At 41.7% G+C, this 16,371-nt stretch overlaps 1 protein-coding gene across 3 annotated transcripts in view; it reads right to left on the reverse strand.

Annotated features, from left to right (window-relative positions):
• The window catches only part of fancc (FA complementation group C), a 36,942-nt gene extending 31,682 nt beyond the window's left edge, over positions 1-5,260 (reverse strand). The window contains exons 1-3 of one of the 3 annotated variants that reach the window (XM_046346874.1): positions 5,140-5,260; positions 2,067-2,149; positions 1,017-1,236 (exon numbers count right to left, since the gene is read on the reverse strand). In XM_046346874.1, coding sequence (XP_046202830.1) covers positions 1,017-1,196 — 180 coding nt within the window. In that variant the 5' untranslated portion in view covers positions 1,197-1,236; positions 2,067-2,149; positions 5,140-5,260. The remainder of the gene's footprint in view (positions 1-1,016; positions 1,237-2,066; positions 2,150-5,139) is intronic. The other 2 variants (XM_046346875.1, XM_046346876.1) reach the window with 2 other exon arrangements.
• Between the last annotated feature and the right edge of the window lie 11,111 nt (positions 5,261-16,371).

Below are 16,371 nucleotides of genomic sequence, written 5' to 3' on the forward strand. Positions count from 1 at the left end.
TCCTGGTACTGGGTAAAGTTCATGACCCCCTATACAAAGGCCACAGGACTAGTGGTAGCAAAATAGCCCCACATCAAAGATCCACCACCATATTTCACAGTAGCTATGGAGTTCTTTTCTGCTTATGCATTCTCATTTCAACCCCAAACCCATCACTGGTGTGTGTGGACAAAGAGCTATTTTCATGTCATTTGACCAAAGCAGAGAGAAAGAAATATATATATATATAGAGAGAGACAGAAAATAGAAAGAGAAAAAAAATATTGGAAAGATAGAAAGAGCATGATGGTTGGTTGGAAGGTACAGCCCCTCTAACACTGGATCCTCACAGAGTCACTCCCCCCTCTCCAAAATCTGGTACACTTGATGCAAGGATACATTAGGTTAGCGTTGGCAGTCCCCTGACAACTATTAGCTGGCTAACTCAACATTGCAGCACTGCCAACTAGTCACACAGACCAGCCAGTGTTAGAGAGGGAGACCTCAGGTGTGTGTGTGTGTGTGTGTGTGTGTGTGTGTGTGTGTGTGTGTAGGTGGGGGGGTGATAATGTTTACAGTAGCATAGAGCTTCAACCGAGCTCTTAATGGATCAGCCTAATTGATGAACTGCACTAATTAACTGGATGAGCCTGGGTGTTCTGTCAGTGAGACTGTTCTTACACACAGTCCACAACTCTTCTAAACCTTTCAGAGTTGGTGCTGACCTGGGATCAGTTTTGCCTTTTAGATCACAATGAATGAGATTAAGCGGACAGGGGACGGCCATTTGATCCTAGATCAGCACTCTTATTCTGAGAAGCTTAAAACATACGGCCCCTGATCCGGTCCAGACACTACCCGTTCCACTTCTCCTACCCATTTAATGGTTAGCAGATCTACAGGAACCTCTAGGTGTACAGTAGCTTAGCAATATGATCCACCTATCTGATACATTCAAATCTGCTAGCAGACAGGAGAAGGGGCCAGAAGAATGGGTGTTGGGTTGTTTGGGATGGGGCAGGGCACTGTCCACTTACCCGCATGTGTATGTCTGTGAGGAGGAGCTGGAGGAAGGCCCTGAGAGAGCCCAGGTGAAGGCAGGTGTCTTTCTGGGTGTCTGGGCTCTCAGTCTGGCCCCACTCCACTGCCTTTCCTAGCCAGAAGGCTACCTCCTGGGGCTTTAGGCCAGCCATGGATCCCGTCTGGGCCTGGGACATGGTGCTATTGGGGCTGGGGCAGCCTGTTGCAGAGCAGGGTCTATGGAAGACAAACAGACAGATATGATACACGGCTCAGGGAACACTATTCCTTGTGCTAGCAGGACAAGGGATCCAAAGTAGGGTTGCAAAATTCCCCAACACTTTCAGGTTTTCCAGAAATCCCGTATGGAGGATTCCCGTATTTCCTACCAATTCCAGGAGTATTCTATCCGGGATTTCTGGAAAACCTGTAGATTTTGGGAAAGTTACCAGAATAGTGCAACCCTTCTCTAGAGGCATGGAGGGCTGAAGTAAAACAATAACATGTTCTGTGGGTGTTGCAAAGTGACAGAAGCAGTAAAAATCACAACAAGGCTCTTCAAACATATGGCCCATCTGGGACAAAGTGAATTTGTCCTCACCCTGTATTCCATTCGAGCAGCCAGAAGAAAACAGGCATACACAACACCAGGGTAGTGTTTTAAAGGACTCCGGCCTCAACATCCCAACCTCATCAAGGATGTAGAGAACAAGGCACTTTTTTAAAGTAGCCCAACTCTTTTTATTTAACTAGGCAAGTCAGTTAAGAACAAATTCTTATTTTAAATGACGGCCTAGGAACAGTGGGTTAACTGCCTTGTTCAGGGGCAGAACAATCTATTTTTACCTTGTCGGCTCAGCGATTCAATCCACCAACCTTTCGGGTACTGGCCCAACGCTCTAACCACTAGGCTACCTGTCGCCCCTGACTCTTAGAGCCGGTTTCACAGAAACAGATTAAACCTAGAAGTGAATTAAAAAGCATGCTGTATGGAGAATCTCAGAACACGTGCTTGTATCACAGATGTAGGCCCATGTACTGTAAATGGCAAATACAGTTGAACTTACAGCAGCAAGGAGGGGAGTGCTGGGCCGTCTTAGACCGAAACCCCATCTCTCTCCATCTCTTCCTTGTCTCTCATCGAACCCTACTGAGAAATAAACCACACATTCTTCACCTTTTATGATGAGGATAAACTGGTGGGGGGTTGTGACGGTGTGTGTGTGTGTGTCAGGTGTGTATGTGCTTGTGAGTAGCCTGAGAACAGAGTGTGTGTGTCCGGAGCTGGCAGGCGTGTGTTATTGTTGTTTTTAGCTATAATGACAGGTCTGTGAGGGACACCACGGGTTGTGTTTTACGACCACCTCGTTACACACCACTTGTTTAATGTCTTGCCATCATCTCTGCTGGAAAGCCCCTATGGCTCAGCGATGTGAATATATAATTACTTGTTTAAAAGAGAGAAAAAAAAGCCCAACCAAATTAAGGACAAACGCCCCTTGTTGACCTGTGATCGGAGCACAGCTTTCAACGCACAAGAGGTTGAGTATAGTGGTATGCCGCATATCCAACTGGCTCACACACACACACACTTCGTCCAAAATGCATTTAGAGTGTGAAATAAGATGCGACTGAGTCAATATTGTTGTAAAATACTTTTTCGAAGATATGTTTGTGGACTTTGGGTAAAGGAAGGTTCTTAAATTGTTGACGTTATTTCAAAAGAATAAAAGATCAGTTCTCCAATAGGCTTTACTGAGACTTCCCCCATTTAGACAGCCTAGCATCAAGCAGGTTCCATCAGGTGTTAGCCTAGACTAGGTTGATCGACTGTAGTTTCCTTCTTATAGTTTCCTAACTTCTAATTATAACTGAGGGGGCAGCAAGTAGCCCAGCGGTTAAAAACGTTGGGCCAGTAACCAAAAGGTTGCTGGTTCGAATCCTGAGCTGGCAAGGTGGAACAATCTGCCAATTCTGCCCTTGAGCAAGGCAGTTAACCCCCAACAACTGCCGTGGACGTCGAGTAAGACAGCACCATGCACCTCTCTGATTCAGAGAGGGTTGGGTTAAATGCAGGAGACACATTCAGTTCAATGCATTCAGTTGTGCAACTAAATAGGTATCCCCTTTCCTAAAACTAAAATCTTGCGAATTTGCAACAGGCTTTTTTTGGTGTCGCGGTGGTCGATTTTTGAAAGTGTATTTATTTAGACTTTCTGTATTTTTTAAGTTCTTTATCTTGAAAACTTGATCAAAACATTTTGGGACTGTATGGACTAATGAAAACATTTGTGGTATTTTTCTTTAAAATGTTTTTATAATTCCAATTCAATTCATACTCAAAAAAGCCCACACAGTCTAATTTCAATTCAATAACTTGAAGATTTATAAAATTTGAATTGAATTAAATGTAAATTCTCCACTTCCTCTTAATTCAAGAATTAAAATGTTGAATGAAATTGGAATGGACCCCAACCCTGGTCCCTGACAAAATCATTTCTGTTACATTTTTTCAAGAAACATAAACAATAAAAAAAATATATAAAATTGCTGCCAAATCACCCATGTGTTATGCAATGTGCATTTGTTCACAAAAATATGACAGGAACCATAGGCCAGAACATTAACTAAAGGGCCCTAAAATGCACAAAAGAAATTTAGCTAATTATTTTCATATTTAAACATAAATGCATCAGATGTTATTGTACAAAATGAGACCACCCTTAGCAGTTAATGAGACATTATCTTCTTCTCTGGTCTGGTCACCCAGTAGTGTTTAGAAGAGAAGCAAACATTGGAGCCCACACTGTTCTTCTGTGCTCTATTACTGTTGGTGACATCACAGTAACTGCTTCTGCCAAACCAGATCTACTACGCTTTTTACATCTCACACACAATGCATTGGAATAAAACTTTTCAGGCTCCACATGATATAAAATACAGCACTTTTCCAGTCACCCTTAATGGCAACTGAATATAAATTATGTACTGTATGTTAGGAACATTTTCAATAGAGACTTTCTATAAATTGCTTTATTAAAAGGTAACTAGAGAAGTAACTATCAAAAACCAGAGCCAGGTATATGGCTAAAACAAATGTTATGACATTAACATGGAATCATGTCTGCCCCTAAATTCCACACGAGCATACTGTTTTAACTGTGCTGTGACTTTTCTTACTGTACTCAGTGGTGGAAAAAGTACCCAATTGTCATACTTGAGTAAAGACACCTTCATAGAAAGTACCTCAAGTAAAAGTCACCCGGCAAAATACTACTTGAGTAAAAGTCTAAAAGTATTTGTTTTAAATATACTTAGGTATAAAAAGTAAATCTAATTGCTAAAATATACTTAAGTATCAAAAGTACAAGTATAAATCACTTCAAATTCCTTATATTAAGCAAAGAGCAACATTTTCTAGTTTTTATTCATTTAGAGATAGCGAGGGGCACACTCCAACACTCAAGACAATTTACAAACTAAACGTGTTTAGTGAGTCCAACAGATCAGAGGCAGTAGGGATGACCAGGGATGTTCTCTTGATAAGTGTGTTAATTAGACCATTTTCCTGTCCTGCTAAGCATTTAAAATGTATTGAGAACTTTTGGTGTCAGGGAAAATGTATGTAGTAAAAAGTACATAATTTGGTTTAGGAATGTAGTGAAGAAAAAGTAATCAAAAAAATATAAACAGTAAAGTACAGACCCCCTCCAAATACGACTTAAGTAGTACATTAAAGTCTTTTTACCTAAGTACTTTACTCCATTACCTGTACTTCAATTGGAATGCAATACTTATGAGTCACCACGAGATGTCAGTATTTCATGCTCTCGGGTTGAGACGTAAATATACACTCTCTCGTTTGATAAGACACCCAGAAAGTCCTCCTGCCGTTGACACACAAAACACGCTCAACCTACATGAGTGATGTAGGTAGGAAATAAATGATGCAGGAATCAAAATAGTAACGTTACCACCACGTTTTACTACTGCTTGTTTGGCTAACGCGCTGTCACAAACAAAGGCATAGCTAGCATAGCAATCAAAATGGTTTCAAATGTAGCTACATACTATCCTAAAGTAAGCCGTCATAAAATGTGTATGTAGCTAATACACCATCAGCGACATTAAATTACCAACCTGTATGTTGTGTTCAAATTCACTATCAGAAAACGTTCTCCTTCGTAAAGTAACAACAGTGAACTTCCCTCTGCAGCGAAGCCGGATATGTCCGAATCCCATTGGCTGAGGTCCCACCGCGCCTTCTCAAACGTGGGCGGTCGCTCGCGCCTTAAATTGGCTCTTTGTACGGATCTAGGATCAGTTGACCCTGCCCAAATCTAAAACTTTACCATTAGATGTTGAAATACAAAACCAACTTTAGGTCAGTATTTAGGGGAAACTTGTTGTGATTTGACCAGTGCTCCATTTATTGGCGTTAGAACAGATAAAGAAAGTAAAGTAATTTTGGTGTGTATGATAATAAATAGCATAAGGCCAACACTTGAATTTAAGTGAAATTAGTTCAACTACACTATAACTTGCTGACAGCAAATAGGTAGCAAGGATAATTATTTGCACTTTTTTATATACTGCTGTATATATATTGCCCCCCCCCCCTTCTTACAGTTGGTTCCACTTTGAACCATTGGGTGGCACTATGCAAAGGAAAAACCCTGTTGTTACTCACTGCTTGTAGAAGCATGAGAACAGGAACAGGTCAGTTGGAGGCTGGGGGAGAGTATGCTTGACACCAGGTTAGGGCCCCCAATTTTCTATTTTTATGTCAGTCTCTGGCCATCACTTAATTAGCCATGTCAGCTATCAATATTTAGATTGGTATTTAGTCTAGCCAGCTATCTAAACTTGTAGCAATCATGGCCGAATACCGCCCGGGCACGCAGGGCAGATGTCATATTAGCATGGTATAAGTCATTACAAAATGGGTGGAATTGTAGGAAATTTGCTTTAAAACAGCAAACATTTTTCTTCATCCCATGGCAAACATGGGTAGTAGCAGGAAATTAGCTGTACAGCTGCATCATGTTTCTCGCAGCCCCATGGAAAAATGTGTAGAATTGCAGAAAACTTGCTTTAAAACGGCAACATTATTCTACGCCCCATGGCAAAACTTTAATTTCTGTCCACCGTCAACAGGGTTGCCACTTAAATGTTTTGCCGTGAGATGGGGAGTCCCCCAACCAAATTTCACTAAGGACCCCCAGGCATCAGTGACCAAGTACACTGTATAACTCTCTTAGTAACTTATTATTAGGAGCCTATTATAATAGTACACTACATCATATATCATATCTATACTGAAAAAAATATATAAAACACAACATGTAAAGTGTTGGTCCAATGTTTCATGAGCTGAAATAAAGGATCCCAAAAAAATGTAATGCGTATAATTTTTTTTATATTTCTCTCAACTTTTGTGCACAAATTTGTTTACACCCCTGTAAGTGAGCATTTCCCCATTGCCCAGATAATCCATCCACCTGACAGGTGTGGCATATCAATAAGCTGATTAAACAGTATGATCATTACACAGGTGCACCTTGTGTTGGAGACAATAAAAGGCCACTCTAAAATGTGCCGTTTTGGCACACAACACAATGCCACAGGTCTCAAGGTCTCAAGTTTTGAGGGAGTGTGCAATTGGTATGCTGACTGCAGGAATGTTACCAGAGCTGTTGTAAGATAATTGCATGTTCATTTGTTGACCATAAGCAGCCTTCAACGGATTTTAAAGAATTTGGCAGTACTTCCAACCTGCCTCACAACCGCAGACCACGTGTAACTACGCCAGCCCAGGACCTCCACATCCAACTTCTTTACCTGCGGGATTGTCTGAGACCAGTCACCCGGACAGCTGATGAAACTGTGGTTTTGCAAAACCAAAGAATTTCTGCCCAAGCGGTCGGAAACCGTCACAGGGAAGCTCATCTGCATGTTTGTTGTCCTCACCAGAGTCTTGACCTGACTGCAGTTCGGCATTCTAACCGACTTCAGTGGGCAAATGGTTCCAACTGTACCGGGCAGATGGTAGGCAGTGTGTATGACGTCGTGTGAGCGAGCGGTTTGCTGATGTCAACGTTGTGAACAGAGTGCCCCATGGTGGCTGTGGGGTTATTGTATGGCAGGCATAAGCTACAGACAACAAACACAATTGCATTTTATCGATGGCAATTTGATTTGATGATGAGACCGTGATGAGATCCTGAGGCTAATTGTCGTGCCATTCATCCGCCACCATCACCTCGTGTTTCAGCATGATAATACACGGCCCCACGTTGCAAGGATCTATACACAATTCCTGGAAGCTAAAAATGTCCCAGTTCTTCCATGGCCTGCATACTCACCAGACATGTCACCCATTGAGCATGTTTGGGATGCTCTGGATCGACATGTATGACAGAGGGTTCCATTTCCCGCCAATATCCAGCAACTTTGCACAGCCATTGAAGAGGATTGGGAGAACATTCCACAGGCCACAATCAACAGTCTTATCGACTCTATGCAAAGGAGATGTATCGCTCTGCATGAGGCAAATGGTGGTCACACCAGATACTGACTGGTTTTCTGATCCACGTCCCTACCCTTTTCTACGATATCTGTGACCAACAGATGCATATCTGTATTCCCAGTCATGTGAAATCTATAGGTTAGAGCCAAATTCATTTATTTCAATTGACTGATTTCCTTATATGAACTGTAACTCAGTAAAATCTTTGAAATTGTTGAGTGTTAATATTTTTGTTCAGTGATATTGCATGGAGGATATTCATGCTTTGAGAAATGTGGGATAAGGTTATTATAAAAACCTAGATTGTAATGAATTTGACACTAACACCGAATGAAACTCTTGGTAGGTTATGACAGTAGGCTAGTAAATATAGGCTATTAACAAAAAGTGAAGAAAACCCTCTGACACAAATATATTCAGCTGTGTGCCAGAAACATATTTTGCATCATAGATAGTTGTATTGTGTTTTCACTCTAAAGAGAAAAATATGTTACAGAGCGTTAGCAGTCATTGTGTCATCAGTGGCGTGACAAGTTGTCATGCATCATCCACTTATCCCCTTGTACAGCGAGAGAGTGATGGAGAGAGAGAGAATGTATTTGAATTGAGAGAGAGAGAGAGAGAGAGAGAGAGAGAGAGAGAGAGAGAGAGAGAGAGAGAGAGTTGTGTGTGGTGTGGTGTGGCAGAGCAGCATTGACTGAGCCCCTCAATAAGAAACAGGATAGCAAGGCTTAGGCTGAGACCTGCAGACAATGCTGCCATTTTGTGGGCTCTAATTGGCACATCTGTAACCATGCTTCATTCTACACTGCTGTCTTCATAGGAAGAACTGAAGTGCACTGCCGTGGTGCGCTGGGGAAGGCTTAACGCTTACCTTCTGGAGACAGATGTTGCCTCAAGATCAATCACTCTGGGTGGGTCTCTGTCTCAGTACTGGAAAATGGCTTCCTTTCCTTGTCTTCTTTGCCTCTTTCTCGTTATCTGTAAGAATATGATCCCAATGTCATTTGTACGCCTACCTGTCCGCACCAAGATTTGATACCATGCTTACAACACAATAGTGGACTTCTAGAGCAGAAATATAGCCTGTCACTCCTTGTCAGAAAATTGACTTGGATCTTCGGAAGGTGATGTCAGACACATAGAGCAGCACCCCCGTTATTGTAACCAGAGTAAGATAGAAAAAGGGCTATGTCATAGGGATATGGAAGGAGAAGGGTGTCATAAGGATATTAAATGATAGAGAAGGGAAGTGGAATATTGGACATTACATATGAGTGGATATTGGACATATGACCTCAGACGTTTGTTTAAACACCTATGGGATACTTTTCTAGCCTTGTCGTTTGTCTTTCACCACACTCAACATAGTGTTGTTTCAACATAGTCATGGAATAGCTTTGCAAATTGTCAAATTGAACTAATCAATCAAACCCGAGCGTATTATTTCCTTAAACCCAGTCCTAACCTTGAACAGTCCTTGGAGGTGTGAAAGATAAACCTGTCATGTGGTCCTCTGAGGCCCTACTGAGCAGTGCCTGAAATGGAGTGGCTAGGTCTCAAAGCCTTCGACAATGCTGTGTTAGTTAGAGTATATGTGTGAGCGTGAGCATATCTGTGTATACCTTCATGTGTGTGTGTGTTGTGTGTGTGTGTGTGTGTGTGTGTGTGTGTGTGTGTGTGTGTGTGTGTGTGTGTGTGTGTGTGTGTGTGTGTGTGTGTGTGTGTGTGTGTGTGTGTGTGTGTGTGTGTGTGTGTGTGTGTGTGTGTGTGTGTGTGTGTGTGTGTGTGTGTGTGAATACTAGGCACAGTGTCCTCTTGTGTGTATCGGAGTGCACACTATGGACAGGAATTTGGGGTCTCAGAGTCTGTCCCTCTGGAACCCAAAACAAACGTTGAGAGGTTCCTAGTGTGCCTGAGTGGCTCCACTGACAAATCACCTAGAAAGGGCTTCAGAGCAGACCCCGAGCAGCCTGCCCATATGGCAGGAAGAAGTTGTTTAAACAGAGCTAATGTAGTTTGTGTGTGTGCGACTGTGTGTGAGTGCATGCATTATGTGTGTATGTTTGAGTTAATGTGCATGCATGTCTTATAGTACTGTTGCTTCAAACATGCTAAACATGTATTAGTTGAAGTTGAAGTTTTATTGTCACATGAACAAGTACAGTGAAATGCTTAACTTGTATACTCTACCCAACAGTGCAGTAATCAAAACTAAAATAATATAACTTAATTCAAACAAACAAATATATATATATATATATATATATATATATATATATATATATACTGTATATATACAGTGGGGAAAACAAGTATTTGATACACTGCCGATTTTGCAGGTTTTCCTACTTACAAAGCATGTAGAGGTCTGTAATTTTTATCAAAGGCACACTTCAACTGTGAGATGGAATCTAAAACTAAAATCCAGAAAATCACATTGTATGATTTTTAAGTTATTAATTAGCATTTTATTGCATTACATAAGTATTTGATCACCTACCAACCAATAAGAATTCCGGCTCTCACAGACCTGTTAGTTTTTCTTTAAGAAGCCCTCCTGTTCTCCACTCATCACCTGTATTAACTGCACCTGTTTGAACTCGTTACCTGTATAAAAGACACCTGTTCACACTCTCAATCAGACAGACTCCAACCTCTCCAGAATGGCCAAGACCAGAGAGCTGTGTAAGGACATCAGGGATAAAATTAGAGACATGCACAAGGCAGGGATGGGCTACGGGACAGTAGGCAAGCAGCTTGGTGAGAAGGCAACAACTGTTGGCGCAATTATTAGAAAATGGAAGAAGTTCAAGATGACGGTCAATCACCCTCGGTCTGGGGCTCCATGCAAGATCTCACCTCATGGGGCATCAATGATCATGACAAAGGTGAGGGATCAGCCCAGAACTACATGGCAGGACCTGGTCAATGACCTGAAGAGAGCTGGGACCACAGTCTCAAAGAAAACCATTAGTAACACACTACGCCGTCATGGATTAAAATCCTGCAGTGCACGCAAGGTCCCCCTGCTCAAGCCAGCGCATGTCCAGACCCGTTTGAAGTTTGCAAATGACCATCTGGATGATCCAGAGGAGGAATGGTAGAAGGTCATGTGGTCTGATGAGACAAGAATAGAGCTTTTTGGTCTAAACTCCACTTGCCTATTTGGAGGAAGAAGAAGGATGAGTACAACCCCAAGAACACCATCCCACCCGTGAAGCATGGAGGTGCAAACATCATTCTTTGGGGATGCTTTTCTGCAAAGGGGACAGGACGTCTACATCGTATTGAGGGGAGGATGGATGGGACCATGTATCGCGAGATCTTGGCCAACAACCTCCTTCCCTCAGTAAGAGCATTGAAGATGGGTCGTGGCTGGGTCTTCCAGCATGACAATGACCCGAAACACACAACCAGGGCAACTAAGGAGTGGCTCCGTAAGAAGCATCTCAAGGTCCTGGAGTGGCCTAGCCAGTCTCCAGACCTGAACCCAATAGAAAATCGTTGGAGGGAGCTGAAAATACGTATTGCCCAGCGACAGCCCCGAAACCTGAAGGATCTGGAGAAGGTCTGTATGGAGGAGTGGGCCAAAATCCCTGCTGCAGTATGTGCAAACCTGGTCAAGAACTACAGGAAACGTATGATCTCTGTAATTGCAAACAAATGTTTCTGTACCAAATATTAAGTTCTGCTTTTCTGATGTATCAAATACTTATGTCATGCAATAAAATGCAAATTAATTACTTACATTTTCTGAATTTTTGTTTTAGATTCCGTCTCTCACAGTTGAAGTGTACCTATGATAAAAAAACTACAGACCTCTACATGCTTTGTAAGTAGTAAAACCTGCTAAATCGGCAGTGTATCAAATACTTATTCTCCCCACTGTATATATATATAGTACCAGTCAAAAGTTTGGAGACACCTACTCATAACACATATGGAATCTTGTAGTAACCAAAAAAGTGTTAAACAAATCCAAATATATTTAATATTTGAGATTCTTCAAAGTAGCCACCCTTTGCCTTGATGACAGCTTTACACACTCTTGGCATTCTCTCAACCAGCTTCATGAGGTAGTCACTGGAATGCATTTCAATTAACAGGTGTGCCTTGTTGAAAGTGAATTAATATAATGGATTTCCTTCTTAATGCGTTTGAGCCAATCAGATGTGTTGTGACAAGGTAGGGTTGATATACAGAAGATATACCTATTTAGTAAAATACCAAGTCCATATTATGGCAACAACAGCCCATCATTACTTTAAGACTTGAAGGTCAGTAAATGTGGAAAATTTCAGGAACTTTGAAAGTTTCTTCAAATACAGCCGCAAAAACAATCAAGTGCTATGATGAAACTGGCTCTCATGAGGACTGCCACAGGAAAGAAAGAAGGATGTTGGAAGGATGATAGTTCACCACCTCCATACCGATGACCACGTGTTTTATTTCCTTTGTTTAACCAAGAACATGTAATACCATCTCTCAGGGGTTTGGGTAAGATGGGGTTATTATAGAAAGGTGTTCATGTATAGATCTGTACCCGTCTATTTGTCTACAGACTTCAATCAATATATTTAGAGTGTTTTTAATGAAAGGGTTAGTTGTGAGACCCATTGGGCTAATATAATGTATAGATGCCAATGAAACAGAGGAAAGACACTCTTCCTCTATCTGTCTCCAAGAGGGTGAACTTGTTGTTGTATCTTGGTATACACACGCAGCCTTTAACTGAGATACCCAGTAATATGACTGGAAGTCAGGTAGAGTAGGCCCTCATTCTGAGTATAGGCTGCATAAAGTTGTGAGTTTCACTCTGGGAGGTTTAACTTTACACTGAAATGAAGAGACCTTCCTATTAAGTTAAAACGTTGGGAATAGGAAAGTGCAAGGTTTGAAAGAGGAACAATAATTGTTGTAATAAGTTCATCTACACACAATTGATCTGCAAAATGAGAGAAATGGGAAAATCCTGCCATCCCATATTCTATCTGGATGTTAACTAATGCTTGGAGTGAAACCTCTGGTTTAATGAGATAAAGAAAAATGTCATCCTCGTATAGCGAGACCAGATGTTCAAGCACACCTATGCGAACACCATGGATGGATGAGATCTAAAAGCATCCGCCGAGGGCTCGATAGACAAAGGGGAAAGGAGAGGACTAGAGGGACAACCCTGTCTTGTGATAGGGGGAACTAGCAGGAAGCATTTCCATCGGTCAGGTTCTGAGTTACCGAACATTTGATTAGTTATCTTATCAGACGACATCCTCTGTAAAACCTCAAACAGGCAGTTCAATTCTATGCGTTTCAAAAAGCGTATCTGCGTCTAATGAAGCCGCCACTACAGGTTCTTGGTCATTCTCTACATAATGCATAATATTAAAGTATCTTCGGATATTATCAGGTTTCTTGCAAAGACTGTTTTGTCCATACCCACCAAGTCAGGAAGATCTTGATCTAGTCTAAGAGCTATGAGTTTCGCAAGAATCTTATATGAAGTGTTAAAGAAAGGTATTGGTCTATACGACCCACAAAGCAGAGGAGCTTTCCCAGGTTTAACACAACTGTGGTCAGTGCTTGTTCAAGTGTGTCTGGGAGCTTTTCTGCCTCTATGGCATGATTAAACATGTTGCAAAGAGGTGAGAGTTCAGGTGGGCCTTCACGCTTCAGCAAACAAAGAAAAGGAGGGGTCCTCAACAACAATGACAAAAATCATGAGAATGGCTTAACGAGAAAAACTCCCAGAAGGACTAATTCAAGGTACAAAGGAGTTTGCAGAGATGGACTTCTTTATGTTCACTTTAATCCATTGTACAGGATGCGAACAGGTGACTGACATTTCAACGTCAAGCTGACAGCTTCCTCACCTCCTCTTGGTGGAATTTGGACGTGTTCTATGGCTACAAAGTGCAGGGTGGAAGGTGAGCCATAGTTGGCTTCAATCACAGGAGGTTGGTGGCACCTTAATTGTGGAGGTCTTCCCGGAACATATTCCAGTCAGCGCTAGCAAAGCAGTCCTGTAGCATAGCCTCTGTTTCAACCGACCATTTTCCAACGGAGCGCGTCACAGGTACTTGAGATTTTGCCTGTAAACAGGAAGCAGGAGTATAGAGTCGTGATCTGATTTGCAGAAGGGAGGACGAGGGAGGGCCTTGTATGCTTGCTTGTGGATTGAGTGATAGTGGTCCCGGACTTTATCGCCCCTAGTGGTTAAGGACACCTATTGATAGAAGTTGGACATCATGTGTCTTAGTGACGCAGAATAAAAATCACTGGCAACATGAAAAGCAGCCTGGTTTCTTGTTTGTCTATAGCCTTGTTCAGTTCGTCAAGTGCCAGCTCGTTGTTATTGTTGTGGTCCTGAGGTTGAATGTATACAGCATTCAGGAAAACAAATGAAAATTCTCTCAGGAGGTAGATGAGTCGGCATTCGACCATCAGGTATTCGAAGAAGGGTGAACAGTAAATTGAGAATAGAGTCAGCACACCAGTCAGCTGAGTCAGCACACCAGTTGTTGTTGATGAAGAGACATAACTCTCTCCCTCTGGATTTCTCTGAATCTCCCCCTATAGATTTCCTTGAATCTGATGACCTGTCTGCTCTTTGAATGGAGAATGCATCGAGTTGGATGGCCATGGGGGGTATCTTGTTCAAAAGTTTTAGAAAAACAGAGAATATTGCAGTTACGAGAGTCCTGTTGATAGCAAATCGGCGATCGGAGGTCATCTATATTATTATCAGGTGATATTAAGATGGATGGCCAATAGAATGGAGGGAAGAGCTGGCTGGTTTTCTCGTCGCCAAGAAGCCTGCTCTCCTGCCTTTCTTTCACCAGCATTTCCTCTTGGGTATCCCGAGGATTGGATCGGAGGTACACAAAGAGCACAGGAACGATGAGTCAAAGTCGAAGTTGAAGCAGGAATTGACGTCAGTAACTGTTGATCTGATGTTCAAAAGTTTTTGACAGAAATAGCGGATAAATTTAGAGATAAACGCCAGAAGAATCACAAAATAGAAAAGTTGAGTCAGAACATTATGGCGCCATCTTAAACTATAACGTGGGTGTGTGGGTGTTGGAGCAGAGAGAGAATGCCACTCTAAAATGTGCAGTTTTGTCACACAACACAATGCCACAGATGTCCCCAGACCATAAGCTGCCTACAACGTTGTTTTAGAGAATTTGGAAGTACGTCCAGGCGTTGTGTGGGCAGGTTTGCTGATGTCAACGTTGTGAACAGACTGCCCCATGGTGGCGGTGGAGTTATGCTATGGGCAGGCATAAGCTACGGACAACCAACACAATTGTTTTTTATCGATGGCGATTTGAATGCACATGGATACCGGGACGAGATCCTGAAGCCCATTGTCATGCCATTCATCCGCCCCCATCATCTAATGATTCAGAATGATAATGCATGACGCCGCGTAGCAAGGATCTGTACACAATTCCTGGAAGCTGAAAATGTCCCAGTTCTTCCAAGGCCTGCATACTCACCAGACATATGACCCATTGAGCATGTTTGGGTTGCTCTGGATTGACGTGTACAACAGCGGGTTTCACGGATTTCCTTATATGGATTGTAAACTCAGAATAAAATCTTAGACATTTTTGCATGTAGCACTTATATGTTTGTCCAGTATACAAACAGCCTATGTGAATGCAGCTGTAGACACGGCTCTCTTACCAAAATAATGCAAACGAAATGCTGAAAGTAGTAGCCCAATTATTCATGCATCTGTTTGGCTTAGAATACCGACACAACTGTGAACAGGAGTGAATGAACGCGAACAGATCAAAAGGTGTAGTAGGCCTAGTGAACATAATATCAGATCGATAAAGATGACACAATCTATATTTAGGCTGGTTCCATTGACAGTAAACATACACAGTAAATAACAGGCCAGTAGAGATCCAAAGGATCCAGAAACAGCCTACTACAGTGAGATGCAAATACATATGCATATCGGCCCTCTTCAGCAACAGTTTGTGATATGGCACAGTACACTCCTGTGCATCAAAGTTGACCCCGTTTCCGTACAGTTTCATTTACAACCACGGAAACCAATAGGCTACCAAGAAAACCATAACAGAATGTAGGCTGTTTCTATGATGAAACATACCGATACGCAGGTATTTGGGTTCTTGCATTGGAATTATATAGAATTATGTTTATATCACACTATACCACAATAAACATACAAGTTAAAATGCTTTTGATCAAGAAGTGACAGGTTGGCACTAAATTTCCGCAATGCTCTGTCAGCACCATGGACAGCACCCTACAAACTAAAGTATGTTTTTGATTAAAACCAAGCAGCTAGATTGTTTCTTACCTTTCCAGAAGAGACACATTTGCGTGTCCTTAAAAACGAATTACAAAAACACTATTCTTTGTGTTTCAATCTGTAGAATTATAGCCTATTGTTTTATTTCTTTTTACAATAATTGTCAACCTCATGGTTCAGCTGTCAGGCCTTCTGGCTTAGGCGTCCACTGTATTAATAAAAATTATATGTATATATATATACACAGTGCAATTGGAAAGTATTCAGACCCCTTGACTTTTTTTATATTTTATTACGTCATCGACATGTTCTAAAATGGATTACATTTTTTCCTCAATCTACACACAATATCCCAAAATGACAAAGCAAAGACAGTTTTCTTTCTTTTTTTTTGTTGCAAATGTATATAAAAAAAAACAGAGATATCACATGTACGTAAGTATTCAGACACTTTATTCAGTACTTTGTTGAAGCACCTTTGGCAGCGATTACAGCCTTAAGTCTTTTTGGGGTATGACGCTACAAGCTTGGCACACCTGTATTTGGGGAT

Source organism: Oncorhynchus gorbuscha, linkage group LG04 (assembly GCF_021184085.1).
Source record: "Oncorhynchus gorbuscha isolate QuinsamMale2020 ecotype Even-year linkage group LG04, OgorEven_v1.0, whole genome shotgun sequence".
NCBI lineage: Eukaryota > Metazoa > Chordata > Actinopteri > Salmoniformes > Salmonidae > Oncorhynchus > Oncorhynchus gorbuscha.